Genomic DNA, 25,931 nt, shown 5'->3' with positions numbered 1-25,931 from the left:
CTCTCCTATTCTGCTACAGCAGGCTATTGAGCAACAGGCTCAACAAGGGGCCATGGAGGTGTTGGCTAGTGTGTTGGCCAAGGTAAACATCAAGTTCCCCACCTTCAAAGGACTCTCCTCGGAAGATGCGGACGACCATGCACGGAGGTTCGTATCTCTCTGTAGAGGACGTGGTCTGAACAGGGAAGATGCTTATCTGGTACTTTTTCCATCAACCTTGGATGGCTTAGCAGACAAATGGTACAGCCAGTTTGCAGGGAATCATTTTTCAACTTGGGCAGACTTAAGACAACAGTTCTGTGCAGCTTTTAGGTCGGGCGACTACCAAGAGAAAGTGTTGGATGAGTTGGCCAACATGGTGCTCCAACCAGAGGAGACTTTTGCAGAGCTTATGACCAAAACCAAGTCTCTGGTTGCCAAGCTTCCCCAGCAACCCGGTGAATTCATGGTTAAGAAGTGGGTGGAGAAAGCGCTTCCCAAAACCTCTCAACAAAAACTCCGGGAGAGCCTCTGACCCGACGCCACTCTAGAGGAATTCATCGCCGCTGCTACGAGGATAGAGGGGGCTAGGAAGCTGTTCACCAGCCCCCCTCACATAGAGACCCCCTCTGTGTTTTTGGACAATCCTTCTGATCCTTTATCTTCTTTACGCAGGGAACTGGAAGCCCTAAAGTTACAGCGAGCTCTTCAAGAGGAGAGATCCTTCTCTCTTAGACAAGAGAAGCCCCCACATCAAGAGGCTTATGATCAACTTAAAAGAGAGCTAGAAGAGCTCAGGTCTCAGCAGGAGACTAAGGCTATGGTATGGTGTAGCTCATGTCGATCTCCAGGGCATCCTTCTCAGGACTGCCCACTTCGAGCTTACTGCCATTTCTACGAGAAGCCTGGCCATGATGACAAAGAGTGCTATTATCTGAAGGGAATGCGGCAACTACAACAAAGCCTCGCCCCCAACCTTCAACCCAACCTTCAACAAGGGTTGACACCTACATCCAACATGGTTTCACCCTATGGTCATCAACACCCTATGCCACCTCTGCTGACAACACCTCCTATGCAAGGTATGCACAACAACTTCGCATCTCCAAATTTTTATCATGCTAATGCTCCCTCAACCCCTCAGAGCTTCTACACGTCACCCTCAAACTCCATGCAACAACCACCTCGTCCGCCGTTCCGTCCCTCCAATCGGCCCATTTTATGCTACAGATGTGGAGAGTATGGGCATTATCAGAGCAAATGCCCTCTGCCAGAAGGCTCTCCTCCGTGCCAACTTTGCCCTGAGGCTCAGGATCACTACACTAAGGATTGTCCTAAACAACGCGCCTCTACCTCTGCGAGCCCAAGTCAGAGCCAACCGGAATTCACCTTTCCCAAGATCAATTTGATAGCAGTTAGTACCAACCCCAAGCCACCACTTTCTGCCCATAATATTGCCTCTCAAGACAAGTTGCAGCTGGTAGAGGAGCCAGCTGGTGTCCTTACACGAGCTCAGAGGGCAGCCCTCGGCCTCAATCTTCCAGCAGGTACAGCCCTTTCCTCCCCAATGTCTACACCTCCTCCAGCAGCTGACATGCCATCCCCTAGTGCTAAGAAAGGATCTTTTACTATGCTTTCGGATATTGATGGGGCTTTCTTAGAAGCAGTTGCTGACTTACAAAAGATCAAAGAAACTAAAAAGACACTGATCCCAAGAGAAAAACCTACAGCAGAGACTATATTGAAGAATACCTTTCAGCAAGTGTCATTGTATGACATGCTTCGACTTGATGCAAATTTCCGAAGTGACACCCTTGCCATCATTCAATCTCTGTACCCTGGTGCAGGGTCTAGTGGCGGGCACCTCCCAGTGCAGCCCTCCGAATCCTACATGATATCCTATCCCGAAGCTTCACTTACTGATTACAGGAGTCCGCGTCTAACCGTTTCTATTATGAGCCGCGAATTCTCAGGGGTCATAGTAGATGGTGGGTCGGGTATCAACCTGATGCCTGAATTCACTATGCTGGCATTGGGTCTCCAGCCCACTAGGCCTGCCCCATTCACAGTGACTTTGGCCGACCGGAGGACTGTCTACCCCTTGGGCATTGTAGAAAAGGTGCCTCTGCAGGTTCAAGATTTCACATTCAGCTTGGATTTTGTGGTGGTTCGCCTTCCCCAGGTAGAAGGCGGCTTCCCATTGCTCATTGGCAGACCATGGCTACGACACACGAAAGCACTACATGATTGGGGGAACGATGCAATGTGGATACGAACCCCTGGCTCCCCAATGCAACCGATTCGCCTTGAAGGTGGAATGGATCCGGTGGTGCATCATAGTTCCCTGTCCATGGCGTCCAATCCCGAACTGGAACAACCTACTCCGCCGGATGGGTCAGATGAAGACTTGCTGGAGTGGTTGGAGGCTACCAAATCTATGCCTTGTTATGGAGTCTCTATTCACTCTTTGCATGAAGGTACACCCTCTTCAAATGGTGCCACAGTAACTACACCAAATGAGCCATCGGAGCCTATGAAGAAGTATAGAAGCAATAAGAAATCTCCTCTACAAACACCTTTGGTGTCTGCTTCTCCGACCAGAACAAAGCTCTCCTTTGTGTATAGCAAACTCCCTTCACAGAGCCCGTCCTGCAAGATGAATTCTAAGATCATGATCGCTATATTGCTCATGGTAACTGCGTGCTCATTATGTGCACCTATCTACCCTATCCCCCTCTCCCCCTTTCCCCCTCACTACCCCTCGCCTTACCCTCCCCCTCACCCCCTCGCCCTAGTCCCTCACCCCCTCGCCCTCCCCTTCCCCCTCTCACCTACCTACCCCCTCGTCCTCGCCCTCCCCCTCTCACCTACCTACCCCCTCGCCCTAGCCCCCTACCTACCCCTTGGCCCTGGCCCTCCCCTTCCCCCTCTCACCTACCTACCCCCTCGCCCTCGCCCTCCCCCTCTCACCTACCTACCCCCTCGCCCTAGCCCTCCTACCTACCTCCTCCCCCTCGCCCTAGCCCTCCCCCTAGGCCCTAGCCCCTAGTCTCTAGCCCCTCGCCCCTAGCCCATAGTCCCCTAGTCCCTCGCCCCTAGCCCCTAGTCCCTAGTCCCTCGTCCCTAGTCTTTAGTCCCTAGTCCCTCGTCCCTAGCCCCTAGTCCCTCTCCCCTAACCCCTAGCCCCTCGTCCCTCGTCCCTAGTCCCTAGCCCCTCGCCCCTCGTCCCTAGTCCCTCGCCCTCGCCCTCGCCCTCGCCCTCGCCCTTATAAAATTATTATATATAAAAAAAAAAAGTTAAAAAAACTTTATAAAAAAAAAAAAAAGTGTAGCCTGCTACAGTGTCACTTTCACTTTCACACAACAGTAGTTTGCAGTTGGGCTTTGGTCAGTTGGTCTTTGATCTGGTCGGTTCCACTTGGGCAGAGACACGTGGCAGGATGGTGGGTTCCTGCCTAGTTAGAGGCTTAAGGCGATTGCAAGCAGTGTAGTGTTTTTAACTCCACTTTTGAGGTATGTATGGTCATGGGCCTAACACCTACTTCAAGAAAGATCTACAGAAGCAGTACCTAGTGGTTTTTCTTCACAGCTTTCTCAGTATTCCTCTCACCGAGACAGTGAGCGGTCTTGTGGCGGGCAACCTGTAGCAGGGCTACAGTGTCACTTCACAGGACAGACAGTTGGACAGTTGGTTACACTTGGTCCTGGTTCACACTGGACGGACCCTCTGGTCTGGGAGCGACACGTGGCAGGGTACCTACCGACGGTGGTCTAGTGGACTTCGTGGCCAGGTCACCACATGGCTGACATTTATGAGCCGTTGGTGGCTCTTTATGGTGATACATATGAGTAGTCGTTCTGGGCCAGTGGCATTATCTTGCACGTAGTGGACTAGAGAGTCTTACACAGAACACTGCTTCACTATCCCTGCACATCTGAGCCTCGACACCCCATTTGTACCTGTGAGTCATGGGCTGGAGCGGAGTGTGCTGCCACGCCAGGGTCTGTACATGGTTCTTTGAGCTAGTCGAGTCCACATGTTCTGGTCCACTGTTGTGTCTCTGTTGTTATCCATTGTTTCTGTGTTGTTATCCGTTATTTCTGTGTTTCGTTCTGTCTGAGAGAGTTTTCATTTGGTTGAGTGAGATTGTCACGCACATTGCACTGAGGGGCACCCACACTGTAGAGAGCACGACGCATTATCCGCGCTACATCTCTGTGACCTGCAACCTTTGAGCTGGCTCAAGTGGCTCATTAGGTTTAGCTACTGTGGAAACATTGGAAGAGGGTGTAACTTCAGGCAAAGAGTGAATAGAGACTCCATAACAAGGCATAGATTTGGTAGCATCCAACCACTCGAATAGATCCTCATCTGACCCGTCAGGTGGAGTAGGCTGTTCCAATTCGAGGCTGGTTGCTAGGGACAAAGAACTATGTTGCACGACGGGATCCATGCCTCCTTCTAGGCGAATTGGTTGCATCGGGGAGCCAAGAGTATGTATCCACATGGCATCGTTTCCCCAATCATGAAGTGCTTTAGTATGTCGCAGCCATGGTCTGCCGATGAGCAAGGGAAATCCGCCCTCTACCTGTGGAAGACGAACCACAACAAAATCCAAACTAAAAGTGAAACCTTGTACCTACAAAGGCACCTTTTCCACTATGCCCACAGGGTATACTGTCCTCTGGTCGGCCAATGTTACTGTGAAAGGGGCAGGTTGAGTAGGCTGCAGGCCTGAAGCCAGCATATTGAACTCAGGCATCATATTGATGCCAGATCCACCATCCACAATTACTCCTGAAAATTGCTACCCCAAGACGGACACTATCAGGCGAGGGCTTCTATAATCAGTCAGGGGAGCAGCGGGATTGGATATCATATAGGACTCTGACGGTCGCACTGGGAGGTGCCTGCCACTAGGACCTGCTCCGGGGTAAAGTGACTGAATAACAGCAAGTGTGTCACTTCTAAAACTTGCATCTAGTTGCAACATGTCATAGAGGGACACTTGTTGGAAGGTGTTCTTCAAGATTGTCTCTGCTATAAGCTTTTCGTGTTCTACCAGTGGTTTCTCGGGTACCTTGATCTTTTGTAGATCGGAAACTGCTGCCAAGAAAGCTTCATCAAGATCGGAGAGCAAAGATTTGGATTCTTGCTTGCCACTCGGTGATGGCTTGTCAGCAGCTGAAGGCAGGGTATCCACTGTTGGAAGAATGTGTGGGGGAGTTGAACGTGTTGGAATACTAAGACCGAGAGTAGCTCTCTGGGCCCGAGTGAGGACACCCGATGGCTCCTCTACCAACTACAACTTATTTTGAGGGGTAACCACGTGGGTAGAAGGGGGCGGCTAAGGAATGTTGCTAACTGCTATCAGATTGAGCTTGGGAAAGGTAAACTCGTTCTGGCTTTGACTTGGGTTCGAAGCTGTGGATGCATGAAGTTTAGGGCAATCCTTACTGTAGTGATCCTTCATTTCAGGGCAATGACGATAGGGAGGGGACCCTTCGGGCAGAGGGCATTTGCTTTGGTAATGACCATATTCCCCGCATCTGTAGCACAAAATGGGCCGATTCAATGGGCGAGTCGAAGGACGAGGTGGTCCTTGCTCGTGGTGCATGGAGTTAGAGGTGGAGGCATAGAAGCTGTGAGGTGGGGAGGGAGCATGGGTGTCATAAAAGCTCTGAGAGGGAAAAGTGCTCTGCATACCTTGCATAGGAGGGGTTGACAATAAAGGTGGCATGTGGTGTGGATGGCCATAGGGAGAACCCATATTGGATGGCCATAGGGAGAACCCATATTGGATGCAGGTGCTGGTTCTTGTTGAAGAGTAGAACCAAGACTTTGCTGTATTTGTCGCAATCCCTTGAGGTGGTAGCAGTCCTTGTCCTCATGCCCAGACTTTTCGTAGAAGTGGCAATAAGCCCGAAGGGGGCATTCCTGTGGAGGGTGCCCTGGAGAGCGGCATGAGCTACATCAAACCATAGCCTTAGTCTCCTGCTCAGACTTGAGCTCTTCTAGCTCGCGCTTGATCTGTTCCAATGCCTCGTATGTGGAGGCTTCTCCTGTCTAAGAGAGAAGGACCTCTCCTCTTGAAGAGCTCGCTGTAACTTTAGGGCCTCCAGTTCCCTACATAATGAAGTTAAATGATTAGAAGGACTTTCCAAAAACACTGAAGGGGTCTCTACCTGAGGAGAGTTGGTGAGCAGCTTCCTAGCTCCCTCTATCCTAGTAGCAGCTGCGACAAACTCCTCCAGAGTGGCGTCGAGTCGGAGACTCTCTCGGAGTTTTTGCTGAGAAGTTTTGGGAAGAGCCTTCTCCACCCACTTCTTAACCATAAATACACCGGGTTGCTGGGGAAGCTTGGCAACCAGAGACTTGGTTTTAGTCATGAGTTCTGCAAAAGTCTCCTCTGGCTGAAGCACCATGTTGGCTAACTCATCCAACACGTTTTCCTGGTAGTCACCTGGCCTGAATGCTGCACAGAACTGTTGTCTTAAAGCTGCCCAAGTTGCAAAATGGTTCTTTGCAAATTGACTGTACCATTTATCTTCTAAGCCATCTAAGATAGATGGAAAGAGTACCAAATAAGCATCTTCCCTGTTAAGACCACGACCTCTACAGAGAGATACAAACCTCCTTGCATGGTCGTCTGCATCTTCTGAGGAGAGTCCCTTGAAGGTAGGAAACTTGATGTTTACCTTGGCCAACACACTGGTCAACACCTCCTTCTGTTGTAGTACTTCAGAGAACTTAGTAGTGCGCTTTGACGCTCAAAGGACCACCTTGTATGTGTCATGCATGACCATAAACCCAACCAAACTTTGAGCAAGAAGACCTATAACCGTAGCTGAATGAACACAGGTCTAGACCAGAACAAGTGACTAGACCACCTGGTCCAGGACCAGGACAAGTGACTAGACCACCTAGCTGGACCAGGGACGAGGAGGGACTAGACCAGGGACGCGGAAGGACTAGACTAGGGACGAGGAAGGCCTAGACCAGGACGAGAGCTGGTTGGACCAGGGCGAGAGAGGACCAGACCAGTTGGACCAGGGGCTAGAGAGGACCAGACCAACAGGCCGCACAGCGAAAGGCAAAGTAGCCGAAGCGTGGTAAAACCCAGCTAGCTTCTCGATTTGTACCTCAACGGAGAGTGAGACTTCAGTTGAGGTCCCACCGTGATCGCCAAAATGAGAGCACCTGTAGCGCTGATAATGTGTCGTGCTCTCTACAGTGGGTGCTCCTCAGTGCAATGTGCGTGACAATCTCACTCGAAAAAGATTGAAAACAAAGGAACAATAGATAACAAAGACACAACAACAGACCAGAACATATGACTCGACTATCTCAAAGAACCGATACAGACTCTGGCGTGCAGCACACTCCAGCCCAGGACTCACAGGTACAATGGGGGTGTCGAAGCTCAGATGTGCAGGGATGGTGAAGACGTGTTGTGTATAGGCTCGCTTCCCTAGACGACGACACTGGACCGTATATCTAGAAGATAATCCACCAACGGCTCATAAATGTCAGCCACCTACGCCAATCTCCAAACTGAGTGGTGATGGTGACCTGGCCACGATGTCCACTAGACCACTAGAACCACTGTCGTATCCCTGCCACGTATCGCTGCCCAGCCCAGAGAGTCCGTCCAGTGGGAACTAGACAAGACCAACTGTACTAACTGTGTGTCCCGTGAAAGTGACACTGTAGCCTGCTACAGGCGCATCGGGAGAGAGGGGGGGAGCGGGAGGGGGGGAGAAGGTGGACGAGGAAGATCAGAAGAGTCGCTAGGGGGAGGGGGGCGGAGTGGCTGGCGGCGGTGCAATTGAGGTGGAGGGAGACTCCTTAGGGTAATCCTGTTGCAAAGGGTCAAAACGGTTCCTTGTGGGAACCCAACGCTGCTGGGCTGCAGGAGGTTGGCCACCGGGGGGGGGGGGGCGGCATGGCGAGTCCTCCCCTGTCAATGGAGGCCGTCCATCTGCTGTCACCGCCTCTATCAAAGTGACAGCCTGTGTGTCCTAGGTACCTGTCTACATTGCATGTTCAGCCCTAAGGGGCTGAGCCTGAGCTGCCGGTCGAGCTCTCGTGCGAGGAGAGGCCTTTGCTAAGTGGCCCATCTCCTGAAAATGAAGCTCTGGTTCGGTAGTCCAGAGTACTCCACCTTCTGGCGTAGCCACCCACCACTCACCCTAGGTAGAAGGACCACCTTCAGGAGAGTATGACTCGTACCGGAATGCGTGTTGTAGGAATACACACTGCCTTGGCAGCAACTGCAGTTGCTGTCGTGCGCGGGGTCTCTAAGCCTGTCCCGATCTCAGACCAATCCTCGAAAGAAGCAGGAGGTACTCTCTCCTCAAGCCGGGGAAGCAGACCGAGATGGGGAGGTTTGCTTCCTCGGCAAGAACCATGGCGCCATTGTCGGAAGTGAGCCCTGATCGGCCGGAGGGCCAGCAGGCTCATCGAGATGACTTTGGCAGCCCTCTTGGGAGTCTCAAACTCGATTTGGTAGTATCCTTGCACGAGATGATCTTTCCCACCTCTACTAGGAGGCAGGCTTTGAGAAGGTCACATACCTCGCCTCAGCTGGGTCAGCTGGGTCGACTGCCAATGATCTTGCGGATAACAGAGGTAGCCTAAAGACACTCCACCTCTGCTACAAGGCTCGCTTGCTTTGTTGGCGACATAGCATGTCGGATGGTGGGCTCGGCGGGGTCGGGCGAGGGGGCTTCATCTGAGTCCCTCGACGGTGGAGCACGAGCTTCCATCTGTTTCTGCTACTGCACGTGATGGCAAAGAAGGAAAGGCGTTCTCCTGCTCGAACAAACATGCCAAGCAAGTCTACTGAATTGTTGATCAAGCCCGACAAGCAGAATAGGGGGGGGGGAATGGGGCAGCGAGGGGAGGGATGGCTACAGGCAGTGAGGGGGTTAAAGGCAGCGGGCAGCGAATGGGGAGGTTGGCGAGGAGGGGAGCGAGGCGGGAAGGGGGGCTGTGGGCGATGGCGAAAGCAGGGAAGGGAGGGAATGCCCGAAGCAGCAGCAGCAAGCGCTCCGATGATCTGTTCCTGATCACTTGGATCTATTTCTTTCATTTTTGTTTACTCTCCTTCTCTTTTAGTTGGGGTATTTGGGGTTTTGTTGTTTTGGTTTAGGTTGTTGTGGCTTTTTGGATGTTGGTTGCTTGGTGGACCGCTCATTGCTCTATTCTCTACTCGCTCTACCAAAATTCTTGAGCAAGTTTTCACCTGGTCAGTGTCTTCGAAGCCTCCTACACTGTCTTCTTGGAGCTCCTTCCCCAGCTCTTGTCTTCAGGAGCCACCTTGAGCAAGTGGATTGCTCTCTATTTTGGATGACAGCTCCTTGCCAGTTCCGGTATAGCACTTTGTTACCCACCGAGTTTCATCCTCGTGTAGTCTCTTGGTGATGTGAGGTGTCTCTGTTCATCCATTACCTCTCGCTGTCAGATTTTACCAGTTGACGGGCATATGCCCAATACTGAGCTCTTGCAGTTGCTCATTGTTTTTTTACCATTGGTGGCTTTTGGTGGTTCAGGTTCTTGATCTGCAGTTGTTGATTGGGCTTTGATGGAAATGCCTATCTTTCACATGCTACTATCATCCTCTCTCCAATTAGCTTGACAGGGCACTTTTTACTCTCTTTTGGAAGGTTTTGCCCCTTGCATTCCATGTTTACCGTTTGGCCATGTGCCTAGTTGTATCTAATTTTACAGTTTCCCGTTTGATGCCTTCGGGCCTGCTATGTAAACAGTGATGTACTTGCCCTTAGAATAGGCACCAATTGAGTGTTCTGAGGGACTTTCAAATAATAGAATCAGCCTCTTTTTAGAGAGAGAGAGAGAGAGAGAGAGAGAGAGAGAGAGAGAGAGAGAGAGAGAGAGAGAGAGAGAGAGAGAGAGATGAAATGTTATATGAACGTCTTCAAAAGGCCAAAGTGACCTATGAGACCAAAAAGTTACAATGTGGTGGATCTGATACAAAGTTAGAGTAACAAAATGACAAAATGACAAAACAAATATACTATGGAATCCTGGACTGCTAGGTGTGAACGGGGCAGAGTAGCTAGCTGGGGTAGGTAAATCACAAGAGATCCAGCATCGGTCGCTGGCGGATCTCATCAATCTCCTCCATGGTCAGTAGTCTGACCGGGCGTCGTGCATGTCGGGCCAAAGTGATCCGAAGCCTCTGATGCAGCCTTAGTCGATACTGTGTAGTCCTTCGTAGTCATGGGCGTCTAGATCTCCCCAGCTCGGTCGCCCGGTCGATCAGTGTGCCTTAGTGTGAGGCGACGGGCTCGGCTGTGGTAGTGGCTCCTCCGGGTGTCCAGTGTCTGCTCTAAAGAGGTCTGTGATGTGTCTCTGAGACTAGCTAGCCTCTCCTCTCATCAAGCTCTCTCTGTGTTGGTGCAGCTCGAGTAGAAACAAACCCAAGCATCTCTGATCCTCGTACTGCATGACTCTGGAGAGTGGTCCAAAGCCCTCTCTGAACAAGCAGTGGAAGCGGCCTCGTATCTCGTAGTAGACGGGGCAGTGGCATGTGTAGTGCAACTCTGTCTCTGGCTCCATGCCACACAGGGGGCATGTCCTGGCCTCTGCCGGTACTCCATTGTATCTCCCAGTCTCGATCCGCAGCTGGTGTGAAGATGTGCGTATCTGGCCAATAGCACATCGTATCCCATGAGACAAGTGAGTGTCCATGTATCTGGGCCTCGCCACAAAACCGTCCTCTGTAAGCTGGAGAAGATGCTCTCTGTAGAAAGCCATCTTCGTGCCGAGCTCCTGCGCTGGTTGTATCCATGTCTTCCTGATGTCTAGCTAAGCCAGGTCTTGTCGGATGAGCTTGGTGATCTCGGACTGTGTAAGAGTCAAAGAGGGTGCCTCTAATGAGTACTGGAAGGGGGGCAATCTGTCTATGCTGAACTCATGCGCCTGAAACCATGATGTCATTTCACCATACCAGCATGCTGTATCTCCCTGCATGGCTAACTGTCGAGAGGACTCAAGTGCAAGGCGGGCATATCTGTCTCTGGGAAGCTCCCACATGCGGTGTATGAAGGAGACAGATCTGGTAAGCGCCTCGGCTACTAGTGGGGGGGCAGCAAGCTCTGCTCGGATAACGGCACGTGGTACTGAAGCCTTGGCTCTAATGAGCCGTGAGATCATAGAGACCAAAGGCTTCTCCATGTCCCCCCACCCATCAGTGCGACCTGTCCTCCCGTGATGACCAATGAAGGCCCCCATATCTCAGCTCCATAGAGCAATGCAGACGCCACTAAAGTGTCAAATAGCCAGAGCTTCGTCCAAGGCTCCTGAAACTGAACCTGTGAACACATCCTCTCCAATCTGCCCAATGCTGCATGGGTTCTGGTCAGTCTAGTCTCTGCTGCTCTCCTCAGTGAAAATGCTGGTCCACTAAAAACCACTCCAAGGTAAGTGTAAGCATCTGTGTACTCCACCATCTCCTGGCCGTATGTGAATGCGGGTGCTGGCCTCCTGATCCAATGTGGGGTGGTATTAAATACCATGACCTTGGTTTTACCAAGGTTGACAGACAAACTACTTTCGTGGGCAAATCTATGCAGAGCATCCAAGTGACGTTGCATCCCCTCTGGAGAGTCGGAGATCAACACAATATCATCAGCATAGAGCAATAGTGGAATCCATGTCCCTGCCAGTTGTGCACCTCTATCACCATCTCTCTCAATGTAGTCAGCAACCTCATCCACATACATACCAAATAGAGTAGGAGAGAGCGGGCAGCCTTGCTTCACACCAATAGTGGAGTGAACCGGTGCGGACAAGCCCTCTGGGGTGCGTACATGCCCCACTACTGACTTGTACAATGCCATGATCCCCCAAATGAGCTCTGTGGGTACTCCCATCTCCTGTAATTTGCGCATCAATCTAGCTCTGGGTACTGTGTCAAATGCTTTGCGGAAGTCCACAAAGCTACAATAGATCTGTCTCCCATGTGATCTACCCTCCTCAATGATGGCTCTGAGTGTCAAGATATGGTCAAGAGTAGAAAAGCCTCTCCTGAAACCTGCCTGCCCAGCTGCACGTATCCCTTCCCTCTCTGCCCATCTACTCAGCTGTTGCTCAAGAATGGATGCGTACAATCGTGCCAATGTGTCCAATCATGATAGTGCGATAATTCCCAAGCTCCATAGGGTCTCTTGACTTGAAGATGGGTACAATCGTAGAAAGGCTCCAAGTATCAGGTAAGCCCTCACACATGGCACGATTAAACATAACTGCTAGAAGCTCTGCTAGTAGATCTCTGGCATGCATGAAATGCTCAGCCACTTAGCCATCATGATCATATGCTCTCCCAGTCCTCATCCTGTCAATGGCCTTCCTCACCATCTTCGCGGTGAAAAAAGCAGATGTGTGTGGGTATGGATCGGGGGGTCGGGGAGGGGCGGCTGTCCAGAAACTGTGTACAAAGATGATGCGTACTGGCCCCAAGTCTCTGTAGAGGTAATGAAAGAGCCGCCACGCCTCACGCGAGTCCTGATTCAAGAATAGCTGGTAAAGATCTTGCTCTAATCGAGCCAAAAATGCCCTTTTCTTTCGCCGCACTAGGCGTCGGAGGTCAATCTGTGACTGCCTGTGAGTGATGTGTCCTAAAAGCACCTCCCTCTGAAGTCTAGCTCTAGTCTCGCGGCATTCCGCATCATACCAGCTGTTCTGGGGCATGCTCCCAGAACGGCGTCTCTGCTCAGGCTGAGTGTGTGGGTATGCCTCTGCTGCTGCATCATGTAAAGTCTGTGTCAGTATAGTGGTAAGCTCCTCCAGAGGTCGTCCTGGCTCCTCAGTGCACAAGCTTCTGTATATCCCATCTATGTATACAGAGTCCGTCTCCCGCGTGAAGGTGTAGCGAGTAGGGGCAGTTGGCCGTGGCCTATGTGCTACACTGAACTGGAAAGAGATGGTCAACGACACAAGAGCATGATCCATTGCCACCCCAACAGGTCTGGGCCCAATAGTGAGATCCTGGATACTAGAGATGAGGCTCGGCTGTGCCATGACATAATCCACTGTGTTGGCTCCGTGTCTGTGTGGAAAGCATGTGAAACCTTCCGCAGAAGCAAGAAATCTCTGTAGGCCATTCAAGATGACCAATCCATGTGCAGTCCCTATGTCTATCAAGTGCCGTCCATATTCAGTATATTCCCCATCGTGCGATCGTCTAGATAGGCCTGTCTCCGCCACATCTAACTCTCTCAGCATCTCCTCTGAGGTATCATAAAACACTGTCTGATGATGGGCAATCCTAGCATTGAAGTCCCCTAGAATGATAATGTCACCATCCCTAGAGAACTCCCATATGTCATCATCCAAGATAGAAAAGGGGGATTGTCCTTTAGGTGGTGCATATACTGACGGACTCTGGGGAAAGTAGCAAATAGCAATGTAAAGATATCTGCCTGTCTCTGCTCTCAATCTCACCCACATGTACCTAGCTTGCTCATCCCTGCGAGCTATATGTATCAATGGCTGCAGCTCCTCCTTGAATAACACTGCCACTCCTCCCGAGCCCCGCCCTCTGTGCTCCGATCGTGTCTCCTGTCTACTGGCCGTCTCCCATCTGTATCCACTAATGTGAGGCATAGACTGCCTAGGGGCCTGATGCGTCTCAGAGTAGAAGATGATGTCTCTCCCGGAAAAACTCTCCTCAAAAGCACCTACATCAAGACGCATAGATCCATTACAATTCCAAGTAGCAACTTTGAGTGCAGTCCCATAGGCCTCACACCGTCATGTGGAGCGTTGCTCCAATATCACCACTCTTCCATCTCGGTAAAAGGCAATCTTGCCTTTTTCCCTTGCTGCTCTAATCTCTGGCATTACCTCCTGCATATGAGCGATCTGTGAGAGGGTAAGGTCATCTCCGAGAAAGATACCCGTTTTTTAAAGAGTTGGTCTTTTGTTGAGAAAGTCTTTCTTTGCTTCCATGGAGGGAAAACGAAGGATTTCTTGTTGCCCACTCTCCAAGCTCTTGAGTGCATCGGCTCCTGAACCCCCATCAAAGCCATGAGTTCTTTTACCTCTTCGTCTACATTATCTTTGTCTGTAAGACCGCAAATTCTCACATGTAGAGAGCGCACACGTCGTCTTTGCTCCTCTTCTAGGGTCAAGTTGATAATGGTGGGTGTCGACGTTGTTTCCTTGCTTTTCCCTTTCCTCGCCACCTCAATCCATTTCTGGGCTTCATCTACCTTCTGCTGAGTCTTTGTAATAACGTCCACCCAAGAAGTTGTCATCTCTTTGTGCTGCTCTTCCCCCTCTTTGATGGCTCGCACTTGCTCTTTGATTGAGTTTAGTTCTTCTATTACTGAGGGTTGCAGTTCTCCCTCTTCAAGTGTGTTTCGTGATTGTGCCTCTGCGAGCGCCTTCTTGAGTGACGCAATCTCTTCGTCTTGGGCCGTCACACGATCTCCCATTGCAGTGATCTTGCTTTCTTGGGCAAACACACGATCTTCGAGCATTTTTATTGTGCCTAGCAGGTTGCGGTTGATCTTCTTAATAGTTTCTGTCATTTCTTCTTTGCATTTTTGAACTGCATCCTCTAAAGGATCGGGTTTATCATTCTGCTTCCTCATGCTTGGTCGCCGCCAGAGACGAGGTCTATAGTTTTTGAGTTTCCTGTAATTCCCTGTAAAATTCCGAATATTACGCTCTCTATTTGTTTTCAATTCTTGCCCTCCTCTTCGGAATGCTCGATTAGGTGTGCATAGCGGTGTGTGGGTCGACCTCTGAAGCCGCAGCTACAGGCGGGTGGTGCTACAGTGGAGCAGCAACAGGAGCAGCGCTGTTTGAGGGGGGGGGGGAGGACAACAAGAGAGAAATGAAATGAAATGCGATAAAATGTTATAATAACGTCTTCAAAAGGCCATAGTGACCTATGAGATCGGAAAGTTACAAGGCCGTGGATCTAAAAAAATAAAAATAATAAAAATAAAAAGAAAAAAAATTGACTTTCTACGCGTAGAAGAAGCAGGGGGACATCTTACGCGTAGAAGGAAAGGGGGGGGGGGGGGGGGGGACATCCTACGCGTAGAAGAGGGCAGCGCGTCGGGGGGGCATGGAGCGGGGAGAGGCGCGTGAGCAGGGGGCGGGGCTGCAGGTGGAGCGTGAGAGGGGGGGGGGGGGGGGGGGGGGGGGGGGGGGGGGGTGCAAAGGCAGCAAGGGGGGCGGGGCAGCGCAGGGGGGAGAGATAGAGCGGGGAGCGGGAGCGGCAGCAGGGCACTGCGCGCGAGCAGGCGAGGAGGGTGTAGGGCAGCGAGCCGGCGCGGGGGCTGCAGGCAGAGCGCGAGCATGCGGGCAGGTGCAAGGCAGAGAGAGAGAGAGAGAGAGAGAGAGAGAGAGAGAGAGAGAGAGAGAGAGATGATATATAAACGTCTTCAAAAGGTCAAAATGACCTATGAGACCAATCCGTTACAAACTGGTGAATCTGATACCATGTCTGGGTACAAAAAGAGAGATATGAAAGTGAATCTAGCAGTGCTACTAGTTGGAATTGTTGGGGTATGTATGACCACTGATACAATGGGTGCCCAATACAAGAAGGTGATATAATGGGTGATGAATCCATCCTCATATGTACTCTAAATGTCGAGATAGTTTGGCTCAAATCCTTTGCTGTAGTCTTCGTCAATGTTGTGAAGCTCCTCTCCTCAGTCGTGGGCGTATCGATCTCCCTAGCTCCCATGCTTGGTCAATGAGAGTACACTGTGTGTGAGTATGAGCTGAGCTTTGCAATGGTGGCTGTTCTATCTGTCCAATGTGTGGTATGAAGAAATACGTAATCTATCTCTGGGATTGTCTCTCTCCAGATCTCCTCAGTAAACTACCTCTTTGCATAACTCAAGTAGATACAGTCCAAGACATCTCTGGTCTTGATAGCTCATGACTCTGGCTGGAGAAGGGTCCGAATCCCTCTCTGAATAGACAGTGGAAGCGACCCCGTATCTCGTAATACACTGCACTCACATATATAATGCATCTCTATCTCTGGCTTTGTATGGCATTTGCGGCATATCCTGCGAGCTGCTGGTATCCCTCTGAATCTATACGAGTCTCAATCTCAAGCTGGTGTGAAGGTGTCCTTATTTGACCAATGGCACACTGAAACCCATGAGATAGATGTGTATCCATTTAGCTAGAGAGAGAGAGAGAGAGAGAGAGAGAGAGAGAGAGAGAGAGAGAGAGAGAGAGAGAGAGAGAGAGAGAGAGAGAGAGAGAGAGAGAGAGAGATGTTATAAATGTTATATTAACGCCTTCAAGAGGCCAAAATGACCTATGAGACCAAAAAGACCAAAGAGAGAGAGAGAGAGAGAGAGAGAGAGAGAGAGAGAGAGAGAGGTGATACAATCATCTGAGATAAAGCATAGAAGGAATAATCTTAGATCCTATGAGACCAAAAGGTAGAATTATATCAGATATGACATAAAGCATAAAGGGAAACGTCCTAGATCCTAAAACAATCCAAGTAGGAAAGTACCAAGGCAGTGAAGCTAGTGGGCAAGTAGGATACAATCTCATGTTACAAATTGTAGAATGGGGCATGGCAATGGGGAGGACTCACTAATAAGGAGGACAAAATGATTAGCCATCCCATGAACTCTCGCAAAGGCCATTGTAGCCTAACATCAACCTCCTCCATGGTGAAAAGCTAGGGAGGTCTCACCCAGTCTCGAGCGATGGTAACCTGAATCCTCATGTGTACATGCCGCCTATGCAGAGATCTCTGAATCCTCGAACGTCTCGAACAACCAAGCTAGACTACTCGATCAAGCAATATACCAAGCCGAGAGGGTATATGATATTGCTTCGAGCACCAACGTGAGTGGTGCTTTAGGGTGATGCTGGGGAAGAAATCCCTAATGTCACTCTGGGCTGGCGCTTTGTGTGTCGACTTTCTGTTCTTAGAGTCTCGAGCTTCTCTGGTTTGTGTAGTCCATGATTCGAGAAAGTGATCCAAACCCCTCTCTAAAGAGAGTGAAATCTTCCTTGGATCTCATAATAAGCAGTGCAACGGCTCTTGCTGACATATCTAAATATCCGCTTCTCTTGAGTGTACCTCTGTATCTTTTAGTTTCTATCTCTAATTGATATGATGAGGTGCTTTTACCAATAGTACTTCTCGACGGGTTCTCAATTATGTGAGAGAGGGTTATCCATGTATCTTGGTCGCACAATGAAGCCATCATCCATAGTATGCAGAAAGTGTTCTCGATAGAAGGCTATCTCTGTCCCCGACTCCTTCAAAGGTGCAAGTCATGTCATCTTGGTATACAATTGAGTGAGATTTCACCTAATGATCTTAGTAATCTCTGAGTGGCTCAAAGTAAGAGATGATGCGTCTAAAGAGTATTGAAAGGGCTTCTCCTAGCATAGCATTGGACATTGTGGTTTTTGCTACACCGTCTGAGGTGGAAAAAGCTTTGATCAAATTTGTGTAGGCTTATCACAAACCAAACATTTCACTACCAGATTAGAGTATCTTTATCACTAGATGTATTATGTGGTTTGTTTTGGGATTTTACCCATGATCTCATTTTATATCTCTCAAGGTTTGTTCCATATCTCTTGTAAATGGACCTTTGGTCATAATGACCCTTGTTAAAAGCCCCATTTTGAGAGAGAGAGAGAGAGAGAGAGAGAGAGAGAGAGAGAGATATGAAATGTTATATTAAACGCTTCAAAAGGCCAAAATGACCTATGAGACCAAACTGATACAATCCTAGTGGATCTAATACAATCTTTGGGTACAAAATAAAATAAAAGCTAAAATGAACATCATCGTCCAAGGATGTCCGGCATCCGGCGCTGTCCGAGGATATATTGGAAGAATATCGTCAATGTCCACGCTTGTAAATATTCATACTGGAGGTCTCCCATGCCGTGCTAGAATAGTCCTGATCCTCTAATGGAGCCTCCGTCAATGTTGTGTTGGCCCTCATAGACTTGGGCGTCTTGCTCTCCCAAGTTCAATGGCTCTATTAGTCAATATACCTCTGGCACAGGTGAACTTTGAAGTTTGTTGTGAAGCTTGATTATCTAACTGCTGTCTCTCTTCTAAAGAAATCAATGATTTCCCTTTGTGAATGTCTCCCACTATCTAATCTCTTGAGGAGACTCTCCCTCTGTGTGCGCATCTCTAGCAAAAACAACCCAAGGCATCTTTGATCTTGATATCTCATGACTCTAACCAGTGGTTGAAACCGGCCCGTAGGGCGGTAGACTTTAGCTTTCACCCGAATCTTTACTTGATAAAATTTACGACATAGAGAAACGTCACGAATAAACCTGTGAGACTGGAAGTAAGCAGCTAGAGTGCTTCCAAGCAAACACCGACACCCTGTTGGCACCAAAGACTAGCGCCTCTTTCGATATTTCTTTATTCTTATTACACTTGAGAAAAACCTGTAAACTTCTACAAGCTATCCCACTTTTATCGGGCTGAAATTCCCCTACTTGAACCCGATTTCGGTAGCATAACCACAATAGAAGTCTCCACAAACAAAATCCCAAGTAAACAGTTACTTTCCACGCACTTAAAGTACTTTACAAACCATGGCGAGAAATTACAGCACGCTGAAATCTCTGTTTTTGGCCTCCAATTTGCACCAGAACACGTGCCTGATGATTCCTTAGCTTCCCCCAAAGTCCTGGGACGTGTAGGCATCAAAACTGGTCAAAATCCTAAACCTGCAAAAAAGTGAGCAAGCTGTAATTCTCTGTTTTGTGCTCCGATTCTCGTGTTGATCACTCCTGGAGGTAGCCCTCGAGCTCTTGCACTTGTAGGGTCACTTGCCCTTTGAATTAGACGAGATTCTTCCCGGGAAATCTCTTCAAATTTTCTTGTCCAAGCACCCAAGGTTTTCCCGAGGCTCCGCTGGCATTACTTTGCAATTTAGGTGCAAAACCCTAAACCTGCAAAAAAAAACAGAGCATGCTGTAATTCTCTGTTTTGCATCATTTTGAGCGTAGCAAACACATCACGCGTGTCTCAGAAGCTCCCGCATGCAATGGGATAGTTCCCCTATAAATCGGACGAGTTTTCTCATGAGAAAACTTTCCGTTTTCGCATTCCTTCACGATGGAACTGTGCGTACTTGAAGGGGATTAGCAATTAGGTAATCCGGTTCATGTATAGAAGGCTCTTGCCTTGGCAAACGTGCATAAAACCCCCATAACTATACATGGTCATCTGAGAAGCCCAACTAGAGGGGCATTACCATTTGTGCAAAGGGGAGAGAGAGATGCGTGCGAGAAAATAATCGTGCCCTATGAGACAAGGGAGAAGGCAAGCTTTCCATTAAAGCTATGACCACCCTCTACTCACACACATCGTGTAGCACTTAATTCTCAAAAATCAGCTTCCAGCCTCAAAAAAGGGCGCCCCCTCTTGGGATGAGCTTCTGGAGAGAGAGTTGACCCGCAGGTTGCTCTCCTACTGCCAAGTGTCCAGTTTGCTCCTTTTGGATTAATTACTAGTACCACTAACTTATAAAGTCCTACCGAGGGGCCTAAATGACTTTAACTGAGCATAGCCACGTTTTACTAGTCAGATTCGGCCCAACCATCTCGTGATTACTTGGCCTCGACTCCTGCGGGTGAAACTCTCGGCCGGCCGTTTCACACTGGTCATGCTATGTTCAGGGATTTGTGATTTTAACAAGGTCCCAAAATTTGAATAAAAATCAAGGGATGCAGTGATTGCCTAAAATATCCGACATGGCAGTGGCCTAGAATCAATGGAAAAGAGGGCCAATTGGAGAAAGAAGTCATGCTTGGTGGTGCTTTGATAGAAAATGCATGCCAACGATGGCTATTGGAGAACCATAATGAGCTAGGCAGTGCCTTGGTCGACATGTAAACCAAATGTGGTGCCATTGACGGCATGACCACCCATAAGTATCAAGGGCGGCCTGTGCTTAACGGCCTGTGCTTAAAGCCCAATGGCGGGGTTGACACATTCTATTCTATGAGGTGAGGAATGGTTAGCCTGGATAGGAATAGGCATATAACTCAATGGTGAGCATTCTATCCTTGGCTCTGTTTGCACTACTCTGAAATGTGGCCAGATATTCTTTTCTCAATTGAAAATAAAGGGAATACCAGCAGATGATGTGACAAAGAGGAGACAGTAGCCGATTGACCATATTTAGCTACCTTAATTGAATCTAAATCTCATCTAAATGTGCTTTGTGTGCTCTACATATCTATGATAAAGAGTGGGACTACTGGGGTGTAGGCCATAGTCACAAGGAAACTCTATGACCCTGTTTCCAAAGTCACCTGTTACTTGTTTCCATCATGCCATTTCTTGAGAGAGATCCAAAGGCTGCATACGAAATGTAACTGTAAGAAGCTGCTTCTAATCCGTTTCATTGCAAAGATAAAGCCATTTCTATTTGAGATGGCCTTGCAGGTCTCATTCCATTTCCCATTTCATGTGACTATGGGGTAGTTTAAGCAGGCAATTTATGAACGTGTGAGTATTGTTTATTAACACATGTGAAAGGCATCATTGAATGCAGATATCCTCAGCTTTGAATAGAGAGGCAAGATGTCAGATGTGTATGAATCTCAAATATCTGTTTCTTTGGTTGAAGGATCATGCGCCAAATGACCAGTCCTGTTTTCTTCTCAACAAAAGAGGATGGGACAATCATTCGAGGTCTGTCTGGAGTTCCTGAAGAGGGCCCTATTCTCCTTGTTGGGTACCATATGCTCATGGGATTAGAGCTACCTGCACTCATTTCGGAATTTATGAAACGAAAGCAGTTAATTCGTGGAGTTGCTCACCCTATCCTGTTCACAAGGCAACTTGAGCAGGGCCTCGCTGAGCCTGGATTCAACGATGATGCTCGTGTGTTTGGGGGTCTAAAGCTAGGGAAGAAAAACTTTTTCAAAGTTTTGTCTAGAAGAGAATGTGCCCTTCTCTATCCTGGTGGGGCAAGAGAAGCTCTTCATCGCAAGGTGCAGACCTATTTCTTTATGTAAATATAATTTTTGTTATTATTCTGCATCAGTGCATCTGTAATCTGTTGAGTGTGGTGGTTTCTCAACTGTACTAGTCTGAAATCAGGGGGAGGCATATAAGTTGTTCTGGCCAGAACGATCTGAATTTGTTCGGACTGCAGCTCGTTTTGGTGTAACCATTGTGCCATTTGGAGTCGTTGGTGAAGATGATCTTTTTGAGGTAACTCTCAGCTTTCTATAATTTACAGTAGGCATCAAGAGTTTGTGCTTGCAAGTTTGTCAAGAGGAGCTCATTTATGAAGTTTGTGTGCTTGAAAGCTATGGCATGCCACATATTCCTAATGTTTGATTTGCAAATTCTAATTTGGTAGAGGGATTGGAAGTTTATGTTAACACATTGGTGGTTATGAGGAGTTACTCATATAATTTGCATAGCTTGTACTAGTCTAAAATGACGTAAAGAGCTGTTTAGATCTTAGTGCTTCTAGTATTTTTACTCTTGCTTGACAAATGCTAGCCTTTATCATGGTTGAGTATGCCCATCACCCCCGGAGGGTGATAGAAACTCAGTTCATTGGTTTTATAGAGTAAGTTCAAAGCATGAGTGACCTCTATACAAACGTGTACCTACTCTTGGGCACTAACAATGTGAGTAAGGATGTTATAGTTGTTGTCCAAGCTTTGCATGATGAAAGTGATAATCTTATTCTTCTTGTTTGGGCAAGCATCGAAGTTAAGGTTGCATATTGTCAAGTTTTGAACTTTGTACTTCTTTGGTTATTTTCAGCCTCTTCTTCGTAGGTTCGTACTAGTATTCATTTCTAGTATGTAGCTTACATTAGGATTTAAGAATTTGTTCCTTTAGAAGGTGTTCTATGGAGTGTGATTTCTAGGATGAAGTCTTTGAGATGTCTTATCCTTGTTAGTTTAAAGTTGAGTACTTGTTTCAAATTTTAGTCAAGTAAGTTGCTTCACCTTATTTTGCTTATGCCTTTTCTAAACACATTTTTAAGTGAAAATGGTCTGTTTTATCTAATTTTGTTTAGTAGCAAATAAAGTGATCTAGTTTTTATTTTTGGTAAATTTTTCTTGTTTTCTTGGATCCCTTGCTTTGGTGGTTTTGTGAGCGTTTTATTCCCTCTTATAATTCGTAAGTTCAAACTATTCTGACCTTATGAAGGTATATATATAAGGAAGATACATTTTGGAAGCTATTATATGCCACATACATTCATCATGTTTGAATTGCAAACTCTAAAGCTTTCTTTTGGTAGAGGATTGGAAGTCTATCCCGAGTCTGTGCTGGTTAATGAGAAATATTAATCTAATGTTTTCTTTATACAGCTTGTGCTAGACTATAATGACATACAAAAGATACCTTATCTTCCAAAGATGTTTGAGGAGGTCAATAGGACAACGCCTCAAGTAAGGTACACCAGCAACCTGCACTATTCATACATGCATAAACAGTATATCTGTGAACATAAATATTAAAGATGCTATGAAAACTTTTTTTTTTTTTTTTGATATTTTTCTTTTTCTCTCTGGAATTATGATCCAAGCATATCTCTTTGAATCAGCCAAAAGAACCTGATCTTTTCACCTGTGTAGATCTGTAGTTCAAGACACTACTAATTCATGTCATGTACCAATCTGTGCTTTTGTAGGCGTGGACAATCAGGTGAAGTGGGTGCCCAAGAACTTCATATGCCTTTGCTCCTACCAAAAGCTCCTGGCCGAATATATTTTCTTTTTGGAAAGCCTTTCCCAACAGCAGGTACTGATGTGTATTGTTTGCATATTGGTGTTTGCTCAGTTTGTTGTTCATGTGTGCACATTGATAAGAGTTTGGAGCTCTGAAAACTTGAAAGGGACTTAAAACACGATTAAATGCTATAAAGTACGTGGACCGCAAAGCTTGAAGGGACGCTCTCAGTCCTCAAAACAGTGTAGCTGCATATGTGAAGCTGAAATGTAACTATGTGCAGGCACACATCCTTTTTTAGCTATGACTTGTCTATTATTAGTGGGGGAAGTCTCATAGTGAGGAAAAGCCGACAAAGAACAGAAGACAAAAATTACTCTCTTACTCCATCCTACACACATGCCATGACACAAGCCAAACACACACATAAAACAACATAATGGAGAGACATCGGACTCACCTCCTAGTCATAGAGCCAAATTGACTCACCCTCGAGCGCGAGAGCCTACAACGACTCCGATCTAGTGCCTCACCCCAAGGACTGGCATCCCATACCACCAGCCCACACCCTAGCTTGGGTGTCTAGACATCCAAAGGTCCATAAAATGGGTGTGTCACAACTCTGACAAGTGCTTTCTCATCCCTTGCAACTAGGCTTCAAGCACAGCCATGAGAGCGAAAGCCTGTCCTGGAGGAAAGAGTCAAGAACCCACTAACGTAGCCCATGCATCTTGTGGCGTCTATCAAAGCAAAGCCGTGCCAGGGTTGATGTTATCTGCTAGCAGTTCCATCTTCGTGCGGAAGAGTACTGTGATGCCAAGACGAGGTGCACACATGAGAGAAGATGAATCAAAAGAGTGAGGACTACATTAAGTAACTAGGCCATGCCGGTACTCTTGTGCTACTGACCATGTGGGCTATCATGCGTTCCATGTGGCATTGCCCATGTGGCACTAACCCCCTCCGGACTGCACATGTGGCATTGCCTGTGTGGCACCACCATATGGTGCCCTAGGACTGCCCCCTTATTGGCTGAAATGTATGTCTTACAAGTAGATGTGGGCCAAATCCACTCTCAAATTTATTGACCCTTGCGCACATACAACCCCACTTACACTCGACTAGCTTCTCTCTGCACTGCCATAGCCCCAAGAAAACTACCACTCAATTTCTTATTTAAACTAACTAAAAACAAAGGATAATCTTTGCACTTTTCCTCAAGCTTCAGATTCCCTTATATGTGCGAAAAGAAGCTTCATAGCCACTCCCAAATATCCACATAAAATCATCAAAACTCACTCAAACCAAAGCCTCATACCTATCTACACTTCAGCCAAGAAATTAAAAAAAAACCATGGAAAGCATGGGAAAATATCTCCCTTCACATGCAAAACAAATGGCTATTACTCACAAACTCGAGTCGTAGATGCGCACATACAAGAAAGCTCTAATTCTCGCAACTTTCATCACCAATCGACATAAAAAAGGGGTGAAAGTGCAGAGGTCACCACCCATGTTGATGGACCTCTTAAGGAGACACCCTCAACTCAAGCCAGTGGATCTTTGCATGCACAAACGGGCACCTCTTGAACATCCCTCCTCCCCCTTCTTTTCTCTATTTCTCACCAACACCAACACAAATACTGGTGCCTCCAGCGCATATGCAAGAAGAACATATTTTCAATGTATGTTGAGTGACCGATTGAAGGCTATATCTATGGCAGGATATGATTTTTCTTGTTAAACTGTCCGTATTGTTGTTTGGGTCAATATAAATTGCAAGTGTCTTTTTTCATCTTGCTGAACTGTCTTTTCTTATCTTCCTGGACTAACAGGTAGAAAGGAGCTGGAAAATAAAGCAGCAGCAGACATCGTGTATGCGGAAATGAAAGCAGAAGTGCAAAATTGCTTGAACTATCTGCTGAAGAAACGAGAAGAAGATCCTTACAGAGCATTTCTCCCGCGCTTCTTGTATGAGTCCCTTTGGGGTGAAGACTGGCAAGCCCATACATTCGACCCATAAAATGAGCAGCTCATTGTGCTGCATCTATCCACTCCTTATGTTGCTTTATCCTCAAATTGGGGTACCTTGAATGTGTATAAAGACAATTCATGTGTACACTCACTTTTATGCCCCAACGAGAATGGCCAAGGTCGATGGCAGGTGGAGGCATTACAGTTGGAATCTGCAATGAAGATTAAGAAAAAGGTCTTACAGACATTGATGGCAATGAAGAGCAGGAGGCTTCAAGTGTGACCACTCAAGCTTATGGAGGTCTTTTGATGCCTGGCAGAACGTAAAAATCTACAAAGTCACCTAATAGTCAGAAAATGCATTATATTCTTTGATATATTGTTGTAAAGGCACAAACGGCTCAATTGAATGTCGGAAACCCATCATTTGCACCATCATCTGATATTGGTATATTGTTGTAAAGGCACAAGCGGCTCAATTGAATGTCAGAAACCCATCATTTGTCTTCTGACATGAGGTGCTATTTTGACAAGTTCATCCCTATTGTCTTTCCCTGGAATGCTCTATGTGCCTTGCTTAAGGTGTACATTATAAATGATGAAGACGTTATTTTGCCTTGCTTAAGGTGTACATTATAAATGATGAAGACGTTATTTTTTGTATCTTTCTAGGCATAAGGATGCTTCATTAGCCATTTTTTAAGTTAATGGAATTGAAAGTCCTCAGGAGTGGGACTCAAAACATAAGCTCCACATAGAATGACTACCATGAATCTATAGCTTGCACTTTCCTTTGAAAGATGAATTTGAGCTGCCTATCGTGGATTCATCTTAGGGGTGTGTGTGTGTGTGTGTGTGTGTGAACCACTCAATTTCATATTAAACTTTTGCACTTTTGATCATAGGTTCCTGAAGCTTCATGCCATATCATTTTTTCTTTTATGTGCAAAAAGAGGCTTCATAGCCACTCCCAAACATCCACATAAAATCATCAAAACTCACTCAAATCAAGGCTCATACCTATCTACATAATATTCAGCCAAGAAATTCGAAAAAAACCATGGCAAGCATGGGAGAATATCTCCTTTCACATGCAAGACAAATGGCTTTTACTCACAAACCCGAGTCGTAGTTGTGCGCATACAGGAAAGCCTAATTCCTGCAACTTTCATCACCAATTGACAGGAACCCGGGGTTAAAGTGCGGAGGTCACCACCCATGTTGATGGACCTCTTAAGGAGAGACACACCCTCAACT

The 25,931-nt window shown here is 47.4% G+C and overlaps 2 protein-coding genes across 2 annotated transcripts in view; both read left to right on the top strand.

Annotated features, from left to right (window-relative positions):
* Positions 1 to 25,294, top strand: part of LOC147418229 (phytyl ester synthase 1, chloroplastic-like) — a 177,919-nt gene extending 152,625 nt beyond the window's left edge. Inside the window, exons 10-14 of the mRNA XM_086506917.1 lie at positions 20,626 to 20,992; positions 21,102 to 21,215; positions 22,340 to 22,425; positions 22,663 to 22,772; positions 24,536 to 25,294. Of these exons, the coding sequence (XP_086363043.1) occupies positions 20,626 to 20,992; positions 21,102 to 21,215; positions 22,340 to 22,425; positions 22,663 to 22,772; positions 24,536 to 24,723 (865 nt within the window). The 3' untranslated portion in view covers positions 24,724 to 25,294. The remainder of the gene's footprint in view (positions 1 to 20,625; positions 20,993 to 21,101; positions 21,216 to 22,339; positions 22,426 to 22,662; positions 22,773 to 24,535) is intronic.
* On the top strand, positions 800 to 2,499 carry LOC147418230 (uncharacterized). The gene is made up of 2 exons (XM_086506478.1): positions 800 to 2,397; positions 2,457 to 2,499. Exons 1-2 carry the CDS (start codon positions 800 to 802, stop codon positions 2,497 to 2,499), a joined length of 1,641 nt encoding a protein of 546 aa, XP_086362604.1.
* Positions 25,295 to 25,931: the final 637 nt, after the last annotated feature.

Source organism: Adiantum capillus-veneris, chromosome 30, assembly GCF_014529385.1.
Source record: "Adiantum capillus-veneris isolate H3 chromosome 30, ASM1452938v2, whole genome shotgun sequence".
Lineage (NCBI taxonomy): Eukaryota > Viridiplantae > Streptophyta > Polypodiopsida > Polypodiales > Pteridaceae > Adiantum > Adiantum capillus-veneris.
The sequence above is the reverse complement of the archived record's forward strand: the minus strand, read 5'-3'. Positions and strand labels throughout refer to the sequence as shown.